This window comes from Ornithodoros turicata, unplaced genomic scaffold (assembly GCF_037126465.1).
Source record: "Ornithodoros turicata isolate Travis unplaced genomic scaffold, ASM3712646v1 ctg00000783.1, whole genome shotgun sequence".
Classification (NCBI taxonomy): Eukaryota; Metazoa; Arthropoda; class Arachnida; order Ixodida; family Argasidae; genus Ornithodoros; species Ornithodoros turicata.
In genome coordinates, this window is record NW_026999401.1 from 74,895 (window position 1) to 95,926 (window position 21,032).

Here is a 21,032-nt window from a genome sequence, read left to right on the forward strand (position 1 = left end):
AACATGCCAATAACAATGGAGCGTACAGCGACATCTGTGGACTGCTAATATCACTACACCAGCTTGCCGGACGACGTGGTGTGCATTTTTCGTAGGTGGCTTTCATGGTGATTCTGCTGGCAGTTTCAACGATGTACCAATGTTCTTGCATTTTGAGAGAATATTTGTCAGGCACTACCTCTTTTGAACAAACTTTTAAAAGAAAGCTCATGAAGCCGGCTACTTAGCCTATGACTTAGCCGATAGAGGGTTGGGGACATGTAACACTGTTGCTCGACGAATAGGCGATTGTTTCCCACCAGGCGTCGCACCGCGTCTTTTCATCGCAATTTCGGAAGTGATTAAAAAATATTTAGAATTTTATGTCGCACATAAAATTTGCAGTGTGGGTTTCGTTCGACATAAGCTTTCAAATGCCGCTACCAATATTAGCAGCTTGCCTGCTGCTTTACAGTACCTTTAAATAATCTTGAAACGCGTGCGTGCGTTTAAATATCCATCGTCGAATTTTGCTACTATATGCAAATGAGCCGAGACCGACAACTGCCGGTATCGTACCGCGTAGTGTTCTTCGTTTTCGGGTTCTAATATATGTTTTTTTTAATTCGGGGGTAAAAATCGGGTGATCCTTTAGAAAGGGTATTCCGGGAAGATTCGGCCGTGCTCTGTCACGTGTTTTGTGTTGTCGGGAGTTTCCGGGTGAAACTATAATCGTGTTATGTGTGTTATTATCGTTAATATGCTAATTCGTTTTATTACCAAAATCATATCATCATATTAACGAGTTTCCAGTGTAAACATCATACATGCCGTATATACGTAACGCTTACTGTTCGCAATTGACATGAACGTCAAATGCTGGGCTTCTGTCCTCAATCTTGATAACCGTACGACGTTCTGTACTTCTCTGCTGTATGGTGTACATTTCAGTGACCCCTAATTATTAAAAAAAAGTCTACGCGAGATAAACATTGGAAACCTTCTGCACGACACTTGTGATAGTTTTTGCTACCCAAACAGGTGTTTTCTACGAGTGTACTTCATTAATAAGTCTAATTAGCTTAATTGAACTAAAGAATTTGCCAAAAGGAAAGTAAACATTTGTAGCGTTAATTAGAAAGTCCATCGCCATACCGCGGGATCTTTCACAACATTTCCACAAAACTTTTGACGCCCAGAAACCTGTAACAACCGCCAGAAGAAACCGTTGCTCGTCAAGACGGGCATTCGTCCAAGTTGTCCCGCCCAAAAGTATGGGGAGGAGGAAAGTACAACACAGAAAACAGCACAGAATATCCCATGTTGGAGATTACCAGTACCTGATGGCTGGGAACAGAAAAGCCTGCAAAGGCAAAAATACGCGATTATGCCTGGTTCCCCCTCCTTCACCCCCCCCCCCCCCCGTTTTTCTCATGCTGTTTCCATGCGCAGTGGGAGGGTCTTAGGGTCTTGCCGATAGTGCCGGCGCTGCGAAATCCCAAAGCGCGCTTAGAGATATCGCAAGTTCTCGGGTGTCAAATATTTGGGGAGACTACTTCGAGACTTTCAATTACGATTGGAACAGCATGTGGCCACGGACTTGACTTTGTAGTAAACGCAAAAAAAGTTACCTTTCCTTGGCAAAATGTTTAGTTCAATTAAGATAATTAGCCTAATTACTGAGGTACACTCGTGCAAACCGCCTGGTTGGACGGCAAAAACATTCACAGGTGTCATGCTGAAGGTTTCCCAGTTTTATCTCACGTATGTATATACTTTTTTTTAATAATCACGGGTAACTCTCTCTTGCAACACCCTGTATGTGCGACAACCAGTGCCGGCGTCTGCGCAGGTTGCAGGCGGCAACTGCATCCCCGGATCTCGCCTAAAGGGGGCGTCAAAAGTGCACCTTTCGGACAGCAAGAATACAAGGGGGGTGCACATTTCCCACCTGCCCCTCCCCTCCCCCCGGGAGCCGAAAAGTAGACGCCGACCCGGTTGGTAACAAGCGGCCCAGACAACACGAAACCTCACTGGGACGTCCGAAAAAGATCCCCACATCCCACGTCCCGCGTGGGCAATCCCTTAGACGTCCCAGAAACAGCTGCGGAGGGCAACCACCATGAAGTCCATCATGAGTACTTCGGCGGTCGTAATGTGGACTTTCCTCCCGCTCTCCCACTTTCCTTCTTCTACTCTCTCGCAAACACTCGCAAACTGCGAGGCCGAATTATGGCGTCCGTTAGCAACCAGATGGCGCTAATCATTTTAATTTCTCACTAGCTTTGTAATGTTGCTCACAGCATTGTTTGAGTAACGCAAAGCTGCTTACGTAGACGATAGAGAATAACGTGCCGCGGATAATTGCATGTCATGGTTTTGAAGTTGGTAACAAGGAAACGGTCATACGGTACTGCGGCTGAGTGAAACTGAACGCTAAAAGTGGCGGGAGCAGGACGGTTGTCCGTTCTTTGTATTTATGGCTTCCATGATGGCGGCGCGCGTCCGTGCGTATTGCCGCAGTTTGATGTACAAGTGAGAGACATGGACGGCAGTATAGGTATGTTTGCTCTTTTTTAGGTAACGATAGTTTGTCACGGATTCTGTTTTTCATAATGCAGTGAAGCTTTGCAGCGTACGGACATAATTTTCTGGCAGTTCAGAGAGAACACGTTTGACAACGTAGAGAGCGTTTATTGTGTTTTTCCCCAGTTTCAGGGTTCGTTATGAAGACGTTTGACAAGTTGAGAAGTTGTTTGAGAACTCGCTACCAAGTCCAGAACAACACTGTAAGTTAGAGTGACAGTGAGTTTTATTATCAAATACAAATAGTATGAAAACACTGGCCTGTGACAAACATGTATCTTGCACCGTAACACGTTGAATGTCATTACAGGGGATCAGTCAATGAAGGATTTGCCAAGTTACAGCAGCCTTCTATCCATCACAAGCTTTTGGCCTGAACGCAGACATGGTAAGCTGCAGTACTATTTCTCTAATTTCACGTAAACCAGGGCCAGTGCATTCATTGCGTGGGAATCAGCTTGTACACATGGATAGCGTAAGCTAGCTTCCAGTACGACAAAAAGGATGCTGTGCCAGGGGTAACTAACTGTCTCTATCCTATGCACATTAAGATTGCTCTCAGCAGAAGATTACTCACTTCCATCTTCTCAGTTCAGAGGAACAAGTCAGCGTCATTTGCAAGGTGCCCCGCTATTTCATTTCTATCCCAAGCAGAGCACCCAGTGATGCAATTCTTAACATTTTCCTATCTATATAGGTAACCACAACAGTTCTTTCACAGCGGCCTGTCCTGCAGCATCCCAATGAACAACTACTGTACGACCCGTATGGGAATTTTTTTTGATGAGCAGATCAACAATGCCAAGGTTATTAAATTTGTGATAGGATTCCAAGTGTGTCCCTGCTTGCAGGGGCTATATTTGGCATGCCACTGACCTGTATTACCACGTGAGGCTTGCGAACTCGGTATGTTACCTCCTGTACTGTTTCAGAGCAATCAGTATCAGCTAAATAATGCAATCTATTTATTTTCTGTGTGTATATGCATACTATGTGGACAGTATAAGTACTGCTTGGGACAAAAGTTTACGGAACACGGCACCTGCGTATTTCTTCATCGGAGCGCTTCCCTGCTAGCTATCACGAAGCGGCTCAATAGGGAACAGGTGGCAAGCTATTCTATCCATCCCTCAGTATGTATGTCCACTCCTTTTTGCTGCTAGGTTGTCGCTCCATTGGAGAAATACGACACCCTGTTGTTCCGTGAACTTTTGTCCCAAGCTGTACATACAGGTTTTCTCCCCAAGCGGTATCTAAGTATCTCTTTCTTTCTTTTTTTTAATTGTATTCTCAATAACAAAACATTTGTATACCGCCCTGAAACGAAAGAATTATCTAAATATTTAATGACGTCTCGGTTTTGTTTGTTGTCAGGTTACCTCACGAAGATCCGCGTGCCTCAAGCGTCGCTACCTTCTTGGGAGGGAAATGAAATAGACAACTATGTCGTGACTGTACCACGCATCGCGAACTCAGGAACGTCACAAATCAAGAGCAGCATTTGGAAGCAACAAAGAGGACATTTAAACTGTGTGTACTCAGATACATAGCTTTGTTTCGGTTACTTAGTTAGTAGTTACAAGCATATGCTGCCTTGCGCGTTAGAAAAATGTATTAAAATTGCCTTTGTAGTAAGCTGTGTATTTTTATAGGGACACGCTATATCAGACATCAGCTCTGGATTCATGGTGTAAAAATCTGATATAATACGGCAAATTTTGAACTGTAATTTCGAAAATTTAATTTCTCATCATGAGAAAATTATTAAATTGCTTGTAATTTGTAACAAAAGTTATAGATAAAACTTAACATTTCAAGCGAAAATGTGCTGTGGATGTGCAAGCTATCGTTTTTATCTTTTTTTAGTGTGGAAGCTGACAGCACTTGTGCGTACAAAAATTCTCTATGGATCTTCGGGGCAATCTCAGAAACGGCATTATATTAATTTGCTTGTATCTGTATGTTGATATATGCATAGTTTGCTACAAGTGCTCTTATTTGGGCATACCAGTGCCACACCTTACCTTTTGGCTTCAACTTCTGAATTCAATTCGACTTGCCTTTTAATATAACCGGTGTCCCGTTTCTGTCTAGTGATTCACTGTGCCGTAATGAGGCTGACTGGGGAACGAATCACTCGCTGTGACAAGCCAAACTGTTCTCTTTACGCAGATATGGTGTCATGCTTACGGTGTTGCACATGTCATTTTCGTCTGTGCAATGTTCCAAGTAAATGTGATTTGTAGGATTTTGGATTGCTATAGGAACTGTGCAGTGTGATATTTTGTTCCTTTGAAGCTCAAATATATTTGAAAACAATAAACTGACAGTTTTTCCCTGTATAAAAGCGAATCTGGTTTCCTTATTGCGTATACACTAACTGTATGGAGGTCGCAAATACGCGCACTGGATACCGATGACCGCCGACCCTACAGAACAGTCAGCAGATGAGGCTAGCACCTCTGCAGAGCAAATATGCTATGCCGTGAAGCCTCCTACCAGCGTGGGCTTGAGGTACCGGAGAAGTCCCTCAGAAATCCTTGAGATCTCGAGGGACGTCTATGGGACCGTCACTGTTACGTACTTTGGAGTTTCATTCAGATCTCCCAGTGACGTCTATGGAACCAACTGCGGTCATCTCTGGGATGTCTGCAACATCCGCATGGAGGCATACTTGGGACGTCCCTGGTACGCATCTGTGTTGTCTGGGGGCGTTCAATACCGACAAAACCTCCCCCTCGCAACAACACCAATAGTGAAGATAAACCCGACGTTTTCATGTGGTTACGCTGCGGCGCTGAACAGAACAACACCATATAATTTCAATACCCTCATTACAACAGGAAAAAGTACGTGGGGCGTCCGGAGCTCTATGCACTTATTTGGAACGCTTCGCGCGTTCTCTTTTCCTCACTATATGGGAGGTCGACGCTACACCATCATGTTGTTGATCAAGTTCTATGTATCACGCACTGTCACGCAGGCTGTACAGGTGTACTTTCCACAGACAAGCAATTGGACAGGGAGTGTTGCGCATGCGCAGTACACGGTTAACTACGTTAGATTGTTTGGTTTGAGCACACCGATAACGTTGAACACTCAAAGGTTACTTGTGGCATATGCCTTAGCCTAAAGGAAATGTCCGCGAGCCAGTTCGCGAAGTTTGATGGTTCGTCGATCACCAAAGCTTCGACTTCGAAGTTCTCGGTTCGAAAAAGGTGCGCGATATCTCTACTAAATAACGCTCTATCCTTTCAGAGAGAGATAAATACTGACGGGGGACACAGGTTCCCATTTGGATAGCTTTATGTTCACGTATGAGTCATATGAGTCTGAGAACTATGAGCTGAGAGATTAGCAATGGATGTGATTCATACACATAGAACAACCAGGTCCTGTCACATGTCGCGCAAGGGCACGGGAATCAGTGTGGTCACCAGGAATCAGTAACCAGCCAATAGGAAAGGAAGAATGACGAGGCTTTCAATTATAAACTGTAAACTCAAATGTTGCGTGCAGTTTCTTTTTGCTTCATACACTCGATGACCTGCGTCAAGAGGGCCTAAGGCAGGCATTTAGCGAAATACTGATGGACATAATGTATGCTTCAGGACAATTGCAGTTTCACTGGAAGGAGCCAAAATGAAACTGCAGTTTATTTTCGCGGAAGTATTTATTTCGAGTAATAGGTAACACAAGTTCGCAGAGGTGACAAGTTTCTTTTGTGCTGTCCGCGCCTTTTCATATCGTGCTCAAAAGAAAACACGAGATGACATATGGCAGACACGATAAATTAAAACGAGAAAGAAAATAAGGTGAGCTGCTACTGTCACATAATTTAATTGAAGTGAATCGTACGTGGAAATAAAAGTGCCGCTTCGTCGATCAGATCGGCAGGGGCCTTGAGCATTCCACAATCGCAGACCACTTGACAGTCGCGTGAGAATTGACGCGTATGGAATGAAGATATGAAAGGTTACTGACAATAAATAATGTTAACGCGCGTTAATTACGCGAATAAATAGGGCGAGTACAAATAAGTGTAGTTGGAACAGTGCACTTGTATAGTTTCACAGTAGTCTTCGGCTTGAATGGCTTCCCAGGGACTTTGCAGACACTGTCTTGCTTCCATCCACCGTCGTCTCGAATACATAGTCCACTGTGTCTTTGTGCGAACTACATCGTATAACTGTGTAGCTGTAATGTTGTCTAGGAGTACACACGAATTTTAATCAACAGACATTCCACCAGATCTTCCTGTGAGATGCGCTGAACGGTGGCATAGATCGTGCCGCGGACACCGCACGGGAGCAGCCTATGCGCGGCGCAGCAGGGCGTGGACCGTTGGTACCACGCATCAAATCAATTGTTTTAGAATCACTGCTTTGAATCTGAAATCCTGAATTCTATTTAAATTTGGATTGAAATCCAGATTAAAGGCATGCGGATTTGGTTTCGGTGATTTGATTATTGGCCAATTAATAGTCGGATTGAATGTTTTAGCAGAACGATTTTGTCTTGAATTGAATCCTTTTCCTCTAGAAAGTGATTCGGACCGATTTTTTTATTTTTTAAGATAGATCTCTCTATTAATCACTTGCGAATTATTTTCCCCGCGTGAACGTTTTTTATATGTGTCACCAGGTTGCTCTTCTGCGTGAAACCCTTGGAACACACCTGACAGGTGTGAGGTCTCTCTCCCGTGTGGGTGCGCTCGTGCTCCTTAACGTGGTACGTTTTATCGCTGGAGTAGTTGCAGAATCGACACTTATGTCTTCCTCCTCCTTTGTGGATGCTTGTACGATGCCTTTTTAGGTACACCTCCGAGGGGAATGTGCTGTCACACAAGGAACATGAAAAGGTAACTGTTTCAGGTTCGACATCAGGTTTCTCTTCTTTCACGTTGATGATTTCTTCGTCCTCTACTCTTTCTTTCACTTCTTCTTTGATAACTGTAAGATAAAGAAGATGGCATAGCCATCAGTGGGAGTCGCGGACGTCTCGAGCGAGCATAGCAGTCTATATATACGATCGAACTCCGCAAGAGACGCTCTCAAAAAACAACAGTTAAACAAACAACAACAAACAGGCAAAAAGCACTGCCGAATTCCTATGGGCAAGGCAGACACGTACGTGTTACTCCAAAGAGGGCAACTGACCGTGCATTTCACACGAGCAACATTCCCTAGAACACTCTAGCGGAAGATGCGAGAAACGTCACAGCACTCTGCTGCCACTTAAGCGTGAGCGCTGAACGTCGTGTCTTTACGAGCACTGGTAAAAGCCACGAGATACTCTGTAGCAGACGGCAGGGAAAAAAGAGCAGGCGTTGTCGTCTGCTAAGTGTGCAGCACTCGAATACCTCGTTGGCTTAAAGGAGCAACAGATAAGCAAGTGTTTCCTCGCAAGCAGTCTATCAGGGGACGCCATATAAATAGGGCCTGACTTTTTCGGGTTTTATTTTTGGCCAAATTCGGGGGGTAAATATCGGGTGATACTTTTCATTTGAAAATTCGGGTGTATTCGGGTTAAATCCCGTTACGGCATATTCTGTCGTCAGGAATTCGGGTGTATTGGGTGATTTTTTTTTGTTTAATAAAAATTTGTCTTAACATGGAACCAATGTTTAGCAATGTTATCAAACTTTATTTTAATGCGCGCTTATGAGTGTGCCACGCGACCCGGATGTTTTCGGGTTGATTCGGGTTAAACCCGAATTTTACAGATTTCGTTCGGGGGGTAAATATCGGGCGGATACGGGTTTAACCCTAAAAAGTCAGGCCAAAGTATTTTCGCTCTGCCATGTATTAAAACTATGCGACCAGATCCTTAAAAAAAAAGTCGCAGAAAGCAGTCGCGAACGCCCGACATGATCCTCGTGTGACCTAGAGAACTCCCCGTGTCATCTTTTTTAAAAGTCTGTTTCTTCTCAGCTCACGAGCTGCTCATACCTGTCACGTGACAACGTTACGTCACGACGTTCCCTCGCACGCTCTTTTCGCGGGTGGACGATTTCTTTAGAGGTGCGTGGAACACAGGCCACGCACCTGCGCTCGTTGTTCCTTTGTAGGTTCTCATTTTATTCGTTGCACAACATGCCGCAAAGAAAAACAAACAGGAAAAGTAGGCCTCACCTCAATGCCACCTCAAGATGACCCTAATTTTTTGTGTGACGGCGGCGTGTTCCGCAACGGATGAGATGAACTCCTGCGCTTCCTCCTACTGCTTTTGTAGACTTCATTGGGCAGTGAGGATATATCGGACAGCGCAAGTATTTTGCATGGTGAACCCTGACGGACAGCTTGACAAACGAAACTGGGTATCGAGCTTCGTTAAATCTCACCCCATTGCCCCTTTAAGCTACGTGGCGTAGTCATCGAGAGTGCACCGGTCACGACGAGCTTTCGGTGGCGGTATCTGCGAGACGAGTCGCCATATGCCGCATGGACAGCCACATGTAGCCAAAGAATGGCTGTGATAATCTGCGGTGATTTGCTGAAGCAGACGACATTGCACAGCAGCGACGTGTGCGAATTCTCAACTTACCACGGGGAAAAACGTATGCACCCGAGAGCTGTTTTTGTTTCTTCTTCCACTAGAGTGTTCCATGGGGATGTCGCACATAGGAATAAGAAGGTAGGTTACAGCTAGCTCGCGAAAATTGTGACTGAGCAGTGATTGGTTGCACGAGTAACTTAGGCACCACAGGGCGCCGACCACAGCGTGAAAAGCGAGGGCCACACCAGGCACCGTGGAAGGGCACTGCTGCATGTGCTCCTTTAGGACCTGGAAGACAGAAAGGACATGTTCATTTTCATCAGCAGTTGGCAGTCCCAAAAAGGTCCCAAAAAGGAGCATACTATACTTAGGGCCTGACTTTTTCGGGTTTTATTTTTGGGCAAATTCTGGGGGTAAATATCGGGTGATATTTTTCATTTGAAAATTCGGGTGTATTCGGGTTAAATCCCGTTACGGCATATTCTGTCGTCAGGAATTCGAGTGATTTTTTTTTTGTTTAATAAAAGTTTGTCTTAACATGGAACTAATGTTTAGCAATGTTATCAAACTTTATTTTAATGCACGCTTATGAGTGTGCCACGCGACCCCGATGTTTTCGGGTAGATTCGGGTTAAACCAAAATTTTACAGATTTCGTTCGGGGGGTAAATATCGGGCGGATACGGGTTTAACCCTAAAAAGTCAGGCCCTAACTATACTCTCTATTGTTCATTCATTGTGTACACAATGTTACGTCCAGCTTAGGGACTGGACGTTATTTTCACAGCCGAAAATAAAAACAAAGGGCGACGACGAAAATCGCGTACAAGGAAGCCTACAACCGTCAAAAGTAAGAACAAAAAATAAAACACGATCATAATGGTGCTTCTTGTCCTTTCTGAGCACATATATACATATATTCAACTGTGTATACCATCCAGGGTTACACAGCGTGTCACGCTCAGTGTTTGTCCAGATCCCTTGGACCAAACGGCGCCTTCTCGAACGCGCAGACAGACTCCATTTTTTGTCCCTTTGAAGCAAGGAATTTCACTCACCACGCATCAACTCCAACACAATTCAACTTACATTCGGTGTCCACGCAATGAATGACCGGTGTTACTTCAGCTGGTAAGATCATACACGGCCGGACCTCAAAACCAACACAACCGAATGAACGTGATAGCTGCGACGTGGAAATACGAAATACCTCGCGCGCCCTTGGGTTGCAGTTTTGTTTAGTTTAGTTTCGGTTTCGAATTTGTTTGGCAATGCGGCTCAATCCGCCGTGTAAATCGTTGTTCCCATCTCTGACAAAGTCCATTACGTCTGAACCAGAGGAAAACATGGCGGCTTCGGGCGGTATACAGGCCATAGGAAATGCATGGGGTGAGAATTTGCTTAGTTTCTAACTTTTTCTCTACAAAGTGATATGGTTAGGCAGAAAGCTGAGACTGGTGTAGCCAATGGAGGAGGGGGTATTTAATGGCAGCGTGAAAGTATGGAGGCCGAGACCAGAATGAATTGGGCGCGGTGTCGCGCGATGGTCATAGCGATGGGAATGATTGTGATCCGTGATTTTCTTCACAATATCATTTGAAAAAAAATATCCGTAAAACTTTACACAAATGACTATAAATTATAGATTATAAGGATAGATAATTTCTATCGCTATATTCTTTCGAGGACGTACATCTCTGCAGTCAGACATAACAACACAGTCTGTGCATCAGCAATATTTTTTTTTCATGTTGCGTTATCTTGGCGGGCTGTTGTCTGTGTCGTTGCCACTATTTACGCGTGTATTTTGTAAATACTCACTCCGTTCTGTAATGCGCTCAAGTGAGGACCTTCAATGTATAATAAACAAAACAAAACATTACATTACTACCATTATTTGGTCTACAGCCTCAGCTGAATTTGAACACACGCGCTACAGCCTATACTGGATTGTTCCTATAGGTCACGAACGCGATACGGCGACCAATCGTTACCAGTTAACATTGCCGTAATTTTGAATGAGTCTTTGGGAAAAGGTATTGATTTAGTACAGTTGTCCCGGGTCACACCTGAGGGACCTTTTTGTTAGTTGATCTCAGTTTAAATTGATACTTTGTTAGTACATCCAATAGTTGTACGTAATTTATGATTTGATAGTGTCGCTAATTATTTTCTTTTTTTTTTTTTTGAGTGTTCACTGAGGCTGTGCCCTCGTCCAGCAGCACATATGATGCTGTGCTTTTTGGCCGCCCCCTGTACCGCTTGTGATACAATAAATGAAAATGAAAAAAATATTAAATGAAAAATTATGTCAACAGCGTGTTGCTTTCAGCGCCCCCTCGCCTCACTTCGTAATACATCGTTTGAGTAAAATCTTCGCACTTTTGGACCGAGAAGCTTCTCGTACACACACGTGTTCCTGACATCCCAAAGATTATACGGATATGCTACAACCTTTGTGGTGATTTTGTTGCCACTTTGCGCTCGAAATACATCCTCACCACTGACCTTTGGGAGCGCCATTGTCTCTCCCGGTGTTCAGTTGCGGCGCCGTTTCCCCTCGTGCACCGCACCCAAATGTCTCTCGAGAGAAGCCTTCTGCGTGAAAGCCTTGGAACACGCTGCACACACGTACGGTCTCTCGCCCGTGTGTGTCCTCTCGTGCCTCAGGACGTCAGTAGTGCTCTTGCTCCAATAAGGACAGAAACGGCAATGGTGCGTCGTTCCTTTGCCGAGGTACTCGACCCTGCGGTGCTTCCTCGGGGGGCGCTCTTCCAGGGCAACCACACTGCCGCCGAGGGAACTCTTCGGGGCGGCCGCTCCACATTCCTCTCTCGTACCTGCGCCAAAATAAGTAAGCATATAAATTTTAAAGAAGAGTAAGCCCCGCTCTGCTGAATCATTCACTCTAAAAAGGGATGGTCGCCTGCGGAAACCCATCCAGGAAACAGTTCGGCACCGCCCGACAATCTGCTTTGTCAGTTCTTTTGTTTGTTTTTTTCATCCGAAAAGTGCTTAATATAGTAAATGGACGAATTTTAAAGGTGAGCCCCGCTTCCGCGGCTGCAGGGGATCCAGCGGCGTGACGTCATTCTCTAAGAGGAGCAGTGAGAGGGCGGCGTTTATGAGACAAAGACGCCGTCGAGACGTGGGGCGGTGGCGTTCCTTTTCTCAAGGTCGCGCCCTCATTGGTTCTGATAGGGAGTGACGTTCTTCTCGTCTCTCCTCGTTTGTCACCTATTCCATAATTCAGCCAAAGAACAGCAGCTTAATAGACAGAGACAGAAGCAGGGGCTGGTGATAAGATTTTTCCAAAGGGGGGTGGGGGATAGGGCTTGCCTAGGCTTGGCTTGGCTCAGGAAACACGTGTTATATAAAGAAAGCTTGCTTAGACGTTGACGTGACGTAACAACTAAGAGCCAGCCAATCAGGACTGTGCTTTTTAACGGCCATATAGCCAATCACGAAAGCTCTTTCGGCGGTCACAGCCATGTGGAAGAACCGCCGTCAGCCGTATGGGCAGCAACAACAAAAAAGCCTTTCTTGCAAAACGCGTTACTGATTCCTACGTTCCTGGTCGCCTGGTGTGGAAAAGAAACTATTTTCTTATTCGAGCACCTTGTCCATATAGGAACCATATAGGAACCATATAGGAATAACAGTGTGCCAGAGATAGTGGAATTAACCCAGCTAACCACTGTCGTCTGCGAGTAGTCTGCGAGGAGCGTTTTACACTTTATTTTTTTCGTTCAGTACCCAGGGATAGTATCCCTGGGTACTGAACGAAAAAAATAAATAAAGTGTAAAACGCTCCTATACTTTCAGCAAGACTAATTTTCTGAAAAGCATATGTTGTACTTTTAATCTACGGTTTGAAATTTGCTAAGTTAGATGCGATCATCTGCTAGCTCTTGCGTTCGCAGAACGGCTAATCTCGATAGCAGACGAGCTCTTAACTTATCTGTGTACGTAACGAACGAGGGAGAGGAGGCGTTAAGCGGGCCCTCTCTATCTATAGGTGGCGTTTGGTGCGGGCCTCTTGGCCTGCCTTGTCTTTGCTGACCAGGAGGCTCGGGTGAAAAAGGACCTGACAGATATTGAAACTGGACAACACCGTCTAACGTCAGTTAAAGCATGGGTTTGTGCAGGATTGCCGCTGTGGGAGAGGTTCCAATTCTGCCGGATGCTGTGACACTCGTATGCATCAGCTTGCTTGGCGCATATTTTTTGGTGGGGGGCTCGTAACGGCTTTTCTTTCTTTGTGTGTGTGTGTGACAAGCAGGTTCAAGGGTGTGTCCCTGCATGTGACAACAGAAATCGAGGAAGGTCAAGACACCTGGAACCCATGGATCCCCTGGATCCAGGCATAGACAAAACTTAAAAAAAACGAAAAGTGGGTTCACGACAAATGTCAGACAATGACGTTAACGCAAGTGAACAAACTGCTACTCCGGCACACTTCCGTCCCTGCCCCTCTTTGACTGCTTTCTTTATCTGGTCCCTCTAGACGAACAAACACAACCTTCATACCTGAAGACTGACCAAACGATGGGAACACACATGTTTATAAAAGCGATAAAAATTCTGCATTCTACTGCATTCCGATGAGGGAGTCTGCAATGGTCTCCGAAACGTCAATGTCTGTTGTTACATTTTAATTCGTTGTGTACGACGCGTGTATTTTGATCGCTTTTATAAACTTTCATACCATGAGCAATTACGCTGCTTCGAAGCAGTAACAGTGTTATACATGTATTAGGCTATGCTTTCAAACTGTTTTCAAACTGACGTCAGCACCCATCAAAATGAAGTATGGCAAAGAAGGGACAGCCAAAAAAGCAAAAGGTTCATGACAATAACGATCATAATGGCAATAATAATCATAATCATAATAATCGTGTCATAATGTCAATGTTCAATGTCAATAATAGAATAATGTTCTTTAGAAAGTCTCACGCATTGCATAGTTTCAAACCTGAATCTGCAGGTAATGTTATGCGTGCACGCATTCCTTGGTGTTGTCCCTCTGAAGTACTATACTGACAAAGACATGGGTAATAAGACCGTTCATGTTTAACACTTGGACACTGGCCAATATCCACAGTAGGGACAAAAAAAAAGTTGTCCGAGGTACTCATGGAAATCACGCTTCACCACGATTCAACTTCAATGAAAACTATATGTTGAAGTTGAGTGTCATTCCTTTTGTCTTAATTGTTTTGTTTGTTAGTTACTTGAGCAGGTCAGTAAAATATTATAGTCTTTTCAATCAGAAAAGTTCTTCCAAGGAGATCAGTGCAAGACAATGTGTTGATGCAGACGACAGTCTCAACGGCTAAGAATTTTAATCAGCAAAATTCTACCGAGGACGTCAGTGAAAGAAGACATATTGGTGGAGACATCAGCGGAACGCCTAAGAGATTCAGCCGCAAAAGTTCTTCTCCCGTAGACTCCCGCGCAAGTGGACACGCCGATGCAGACGACAGCCACAACACCTTCCCGCGGACTTCGACCCCCTGCACGCGCGGTGCTCTACTTAAAGTGCACTTTCTCGTGAAACTGTAGCTGGTGATTCCGCTTAAAAGCTCGCCCGCAGATGGCGCAGATGTAGTTCCTCTGGCCCTCGTGAACTCCTTTCGAATGTCTGTCCAGGGCTCCCTTTTCCGTGAATCCTTTGAAGCACACTTGGCACACGTAGGGCTTCTCTCCCGTGTGAATTCTCTCGTGTTTCTTCACATTATTCGTGTAATCACTCGAGTAGTGACAGAAGCGACAGCGATGCCTCCCCCTCTTCTGTTGCTTCCTCGCGGGCTCCTCAGTGGCCAATATGGCGGGGCTGCAATGGGAGCAGTTGATGCCTGTAAGGGAAACGACCAACGCTAATGAGTGTATCAACCAAATAACCACGTACAACGGAGTGAATTTTTTTTTTATCGACACAATTTCTTTTCTTGAACAGTTATTCGAGCTTCGGAAATATTGTTTTCGCCGGTGGGTTATACAGCCAGATGGACGTCCTGTTGATAGAAATGCGAGTACTACTAGACGACCAGCTAAGATTAGCTAAAAAGTTAGCTAAAATTAATTTACTTATATACTCATTCGATGTTTTCTGGGAAAAGCGAGACAGTAGAATTGGAGCCAGTCATTTTTTCTAATCCATCATCATATTAAGCACTATACTGAGAAGCAAATGTACCTTGAGATATAAATTCCTGAATTTTGCGATGCAAATGGGTCAAAACTATGCACTACTCGAGCACAGGGGCGATGCGTCCTTCGTCTAATACCCCTGTCACACGGGCAGTCTTCAATGATCATTGAAACCAATCGTCATTGAAAATGCGTGTAGCGCCACCTTGCGTGTAACGTGTCAACCTGTCGGGGAACATTGAATCCAATACCCTTTGGAAAGTTGACACGTCACACGCTTGGTGTCACTACACGCATTTTTAATGGTCATTGGTTTCAATGATCATCGAAGACTGCCCGTGTGACAGGGGTATTATCCAGGTCAGAGAGCAGTCCATCTGGCCAACAGATTAGTGCCAACTCCAGTGAGCTCCATCGCTCCAAAGCATGTGACCCTCCCACATGGGTTGTGTCCATTTATTGGACTCAAGAAGCTCGAGAGAGTGGACCAGATCGGGTGGAGTGGATCGGTCACAATAACTCTGCGCAGCATTCATACAAGCATGTTCAATGCCCTTTGATTTCAATGATCATTGAAATCAATGGCCATTAAGCATGCTCATATTGCCACCAAGCGTGGAACGTGTCAACTTCTCAGGGGGAATTAGACCCACTGCTCCCTGACACTCCAGGTGGCGACACAAGCATTTGTTAATTACCTTTGGTTTCAATGATCATTGGAGCTTAAGTTGTAATTTGCCTGTTGTGTAATAGAGTCACTACATAGGGAGGAGAGTAGCGATACTGAGCCATGCCGGCAAGCGAAGCCGCCATGTTGGGTCCGGCGCAGCTGCGCTGCGTAGCATATGGGTAGCCACTCTCCTTCTCCGCCGGAGAACAGCACGCAGTCGAGCTAGCTTGCAATCCAGGAAGCAAGTTTTGGATGAGGGGTCTCAACATGGACAGCACGTTCTTGGGAAGAAGAAACCACGTGACACGATCGGTCCAATCGCGGACACCAAACGGCGGTTCCGGCGCGGAAAATTGATGCAGCAAACAACAACTTTATTTTGAGATGGAGTAATCACCTGATTCCTTTGAAATGGCTTACATCATGCTGTAGATCTTTAATTTGACAGTTCGCTTTATCGTCTATCGTTTCCGATAGCGAATGAGTTCAACCGTTTTTTTTATTTTTTTTTCAGTCTGTGTTTACAGTAGACAACGGAACCCCAAGGCCTTTTTAAAATAGGTCATTCTGTACCTCTATTTAGCAGCTCTATCGTGTAATACTTTTTCACATTCTTAATTTTTTTCCCAATTTTCAGAGTTTTGAATCCCGACTGTCCTTCGCCACCAGCTCACCTGCACGGGTATGAGGTTGCCCCCCTGTATGTGTTCTTTCGTGACTCTGGACGTCAGTGATGCTCTCGCTGCAGTAAGGACAAAAGTGACACCGGTACATTCCTCCTTTGCCCAAGTGTTCAGCACTGCAGTGCATCCTGAGAGACTCCTTGACGGCAAGCACGCTGTCGTACAGGGCGCTGTCCAAGGCCGCCGCCCCACATTCCTCTATTGCACCTGCGACACACCAAACAAATAAACCCAGCTCGGCTGAGTCACATTTCGTGCAACATTAAAATTTGTGCCCTTTGGTACAGGCTCTAAAACTGCACTGATAAGCACGCTCTACTACATAAAGTGTAATCTAAACACAAACTCTCTATATCGGGGTAGAGGAAAAGGAGGGATAATACACAAAGAAGAAAAACTGAGCATTAGCAAGCAATCAGTAAATCACGCACAAACAGTACAAATAACTTTCTAGAAAATAATCGCAGCCACATAACCAGAAAATTTCTCCCGAGGAGATCTATGCAAGAGAACAGATTGATGCAGACAGAAAATCAGAAAAGTTTCTCCAAGGACATTAGCGTAGGAGGACACCGTCGATGATGAAAACAAGGACCTGAATACATACAAACTATAACCAAGAAAGTTCTTCGAGGACATCAAATGCAAGCATTGATGCAGACGACAGTCTGAATGTCAGAGAAACTTAATTTTAAAAAATTTATTCGCAGAGGACATGAATGCAAGGAGACACGTGAGAGATTTAATCGGCAGAGTTCTTCCAAGGACATCAATGCAAGAGGACATTTTGATGCGGATGACAGTCTCAATGTCTTAGGAATTTAACCATAAAAGTCCCTCGAGGGCATCAATGCCGGAGGACGCAGCGATGCAGACGACAGCCTCAACAGCTTTCCACGGACTACATCGCAAAAACGCAGAACACTATTTACGGTACGGTGCACTCTCCGTGATACTCTAGATGTATGCCTCCGCTTAAAAGAGCGTTGATGAAAACAACTGTCTGGAAACATGAGAACTATCAGCAGGAAAGTTATTCGAGGACATCAAGTGGAAGCACCGATGCTCTGGATGTTTGATAAATCCAATCAAAACATTTATTCGGAGGACATCACTGTAAGAGGACATGTTGCTGCATATGAACTACAATCTGAATGACTTGGAAATTGAAACAAGGACATCAATGACAGTGGACACAGCGATGCAGACGACAGCCTCAAGCAGCCTTCCACGGACTACGTACATCCCAAAGCGCGGAACCCAGCTATTTGAGGTGCACCCTCTCGTGATACTGTAGATGTTGCCTCCGCTTAAAAGCACTCCCGCAGAGTGAACACGTGTACTTCCTCAAGTCCTCGTGAACTGCCTTGCAGTGTCTGTCCAAGCTCCGCTTTTCTGTGAACCCCTTGCAGCACACACTACACACATAGGGCTTCTTTCCAGCGTGACTTCTCTCGTGAGTTTCAACATTGGCTGCGTGATCGTTGGAGTAGTTGCAGAAGTGGCACTGGTGCTTCCCCTTCCTCTTGACCTTCTCATGCCTTCCTGGAGGCTCTTCTTCTATGGCAAGTATGAGGTTGCAGTGGGAGTAGCCAGCACCTGTAAGACGAGGAATCAATACCATTAAGCGCATCAACCAAGTAACCACGTAACACACAGGGTGTTTTTTTTACTCGCTACAGAATTTTTATTTAAGAAAACTAGCAGAGCAAAAGGGATGCCGTTTCAGCAGGTGCGTTATAAGGCCAGGCAGACACACTGTACGACAGCATATGCAAGTGCTGGGCGACTAATTATCTAAAATTAATTAATTAAATGTTTTCTGGGAAATGCAGGATAGCAGAGTTTTTATTTTAAAAAAACAGCAGAGCAAAATAGATGCCTTTTCAGCAGATGCATTATACGGACAGGCAGACATACTGCACGACAGCGTATGCAACTGCTGGGCGACTAATTATGTAAAATTCATTAATTAACTAATTAATTACATGTTTGCTGGGAAATGCAGGATAGCAGTTTTTATTTTTAAAAATAACTAGCAGAGCAAAACAGATGCCGTTTCAGCAGGTGTGTTATATGGCCATGCGGACACACTGTACGACAGCGTATGCAACTGCTGGACGACTAATTATCTAAAATTCCTTAATTAACTAATCACATGTTTTCTGGGAAATGCAGGATAGCAGAGTTTTTATTTTTAAAAATAATTAGCAGAGCAAAATAGATGCCGTTTCAGCAGGTGCGTTATATGGCCATGCGGACACACTGTACGACAGCGTATGCAACTGCTGGACGACTAATTATCTAAAATTCATTAATTAGCTAATCAATTACATGTTTTCTGGGAAATGCAGGATAGCAGAGTTTTTATTTTAAAAAAACTAGCAGAGCAAAATAGATGCCGTTTCAGCAGGTGCGTTATACGGCCAGGCGGACACACTGTACGACAGCGTATGCAGCTGCTGGACGACTAATTATCTAAAAGTCATTAATTAACTTAATTAATTACACGTTTTCTGGGAAATGCGGGAGAGCAGAGTTGGAGCCAGACACTATTCAAATCCACCGTCCTTATTAAACACCCCATGAAACGACCGTAGTTAGAGATATATAAATTGCCAAATTTTGCGATGCAAATGAGCCGAAACCAGAACTACGGAGTACTCGAGCGCAGAAAGAGTGACAGGCAATCCCAGTGAGAGGGCACGTGCTTTGGAGCGATGGGGCTGATTGGAGTAGGCACTAATCTGAGACCGCTCTCCGTTCCAGATAAGGTAACAGCGGCGTCCTTGACACCTCTGATAATCTTGATTGTCTGATAATCTTGATAACCTGATAATCTTGATAATCTGAGACCGCTCTCCATCCCACATAAGATAACGGCCGCGTCCTTGCTGCGCTCAAAATGTGCGTAGTTATGGTTTTGGCTCATTTAACTGCATAGCGAAATTTGACATTTTATATATCATAGTACGTTTGGTTCATTGGGCGTTTAATAAGGACGGTGGATTTGATAAAATAACTGGCTCCAATTCTGCCATCTCGCATTTCCCAGAAAACAACTAATTAATAAGTTAGTTAATTAATTTTAGCTAATTAGTCGTCCAGTAGTTGAAAACGCTGTTTTAAAGGATATACGCCTAGTCATATAACACACCTGCTAAAGAGGCGCCTGTTTTGCTCTGCTAGTTTTTCACAAAAATTCTGTAACGACACCCTGTATAAACCAATAATACCAGTAAACACGCAAGGGCAGGGAGCAAAAAGGTTAATCAACGACGTGCCACATAATTATTCATATATTTGCATATATTACACATCACAGAAATCCTAGCACATGCTAGACCAAGAGGTGGTTAGCCAAGACAAACAAGAGAAGAAAAAACAGCGGTGTGGATTTTGTTATTTTCTTCAGCGACAGATGGTTCCCATGGAATTTTGGAAGAAAAATTCTAGGGTCTCTCAAGGACCCTTTAAGGCTCAGCCGTATTGTTGTCCTGGATGTAAAATACAGTTTATGACCACAGCTCCAATACTCCACAAAAATATTAAAACCCACAAGTACATGTCACACTGCACAAGTATCACTCAGATTGCACAAAAGTGATCCATGATGATTGATGGCTCTTTAACGTTAAAGATCATAGAACAGAAAGGAAAATTTATCAATATAACGGACGGTGCAGTTAATTTCATGTTGCAGATGCCAAGTGCAAGGACAGCTGACTCCTGTGGTTTCGAAACTATAGTTATGACTAAGCTGGATAAGCGTAATCTGGATTAGCAGCTCCGTGAGAACCAGAAAAAGATGCAAAATCGAGGCTTTTGCAATCAAGGACTGCAGGAAAATTCCAGGGTTTTCCAGACCTCGAAAGCGGTCTCAAGGACAAGTGGCAACCATGGGAGAGTAAAGCTGAGGTGCAGCAATTGTTACAATGACAATAGAAGCAATAACAGCACATTCATTTTAAAGTCCGAGTTATGTAGTTCACGTTTTATGTTGTCCACGTAGCACGGCAAAGACGAGCAAGAACTCGTTCAACCACGTCATCAGTACTCTCATGAAAAGAACGACAAGGTCAGCTGCCCCACAGCCAAAGCAAATGATGAAGTCCGTAATTATTGCATAATTTGAAGCAGCCTGTAATCATTTTGCAAGCCCTATAGCCAGTATGCTATAAATTGGAAACTGTGACTCTAGATAATCTTATGTATGCAATGTATGCACACATTTTTCAGTGCCTGCCACATGAAGCAATCTTGGTAAATGCCTTGCTAAGAAAAATGTTCACGTATTATGTTTCACTCCTGGATGCTGGGCACATGTCCAGAACAGGGTCTAGAGAGTCAGTTTTATTGCAGACTATGCTTCAATCCCTTTCAGTGTACATGACATTGAACTTAAATGTCCTTTATCTGACGTGCTCTCTTTCACTGACTTTGCTCACCCATCACTATAAGGAT

The 21,032-nt window shown here is 44.4% G+C and overlaps 2 protein-coding genes across 2 annotated transcripts; both read right to left on the bottom strand.

Moving 5' to 3' along the window:
* Positions 1 to 7,428: 7,428 nt before the first annotated feature.
* Positions 7,429 to 16,839, bottom strand: LOC135374842 (zinc finger protein 596-like). The gene is made up of 6 exons (XM_064607770.1): positions 16,560 to 16,839; positions 14,610 to 14,920; positions 14,038 to 14,101; positions 11,571 to 11,902; positions 9,112 to 9,351; positions 7,429 to 7,517 (listed from the first exon to the last, which is right to left on the bottom strand). The coding sequence occupies exons 1-4, from the start codon at positions 16,693 to 16,695 to the stop codon at positions 11,601 to 11,603; spliced, it is 813 nt and encodes a 270-aa protein (XP_064463840.1). The 5' UTR covers positions 16,696 to 16,839; the 3' UTR covers positions 7,429 to 7,517; positions 9,112 to 9,351; positions 11,571 to 11,600.
* Positions 16,840 to 17,832: 993 nt separating this feature from the next.
* LOC135374843 (zinc finger protein 596-like) lies at positions 17,833 to 21,020 on the bottom strand. The gene is made up of 2 exons (XM_064607771.1): positions 21,017 to 21,020; positions 17,833 to 18,167 (listed from the first exon to the last, which is right to left on the bottom strand). Exons 1-2 carry the CDS (start codon positions 21,018 to 21,020, stop codon positions 17,833 to 17,835), a joined length of 339 nt encoding a protein of 112 aa, XP_064463841.1.
* Between the last annotated feature and the right edge of the window lie 12 nt (positions 21,021 to 21,032).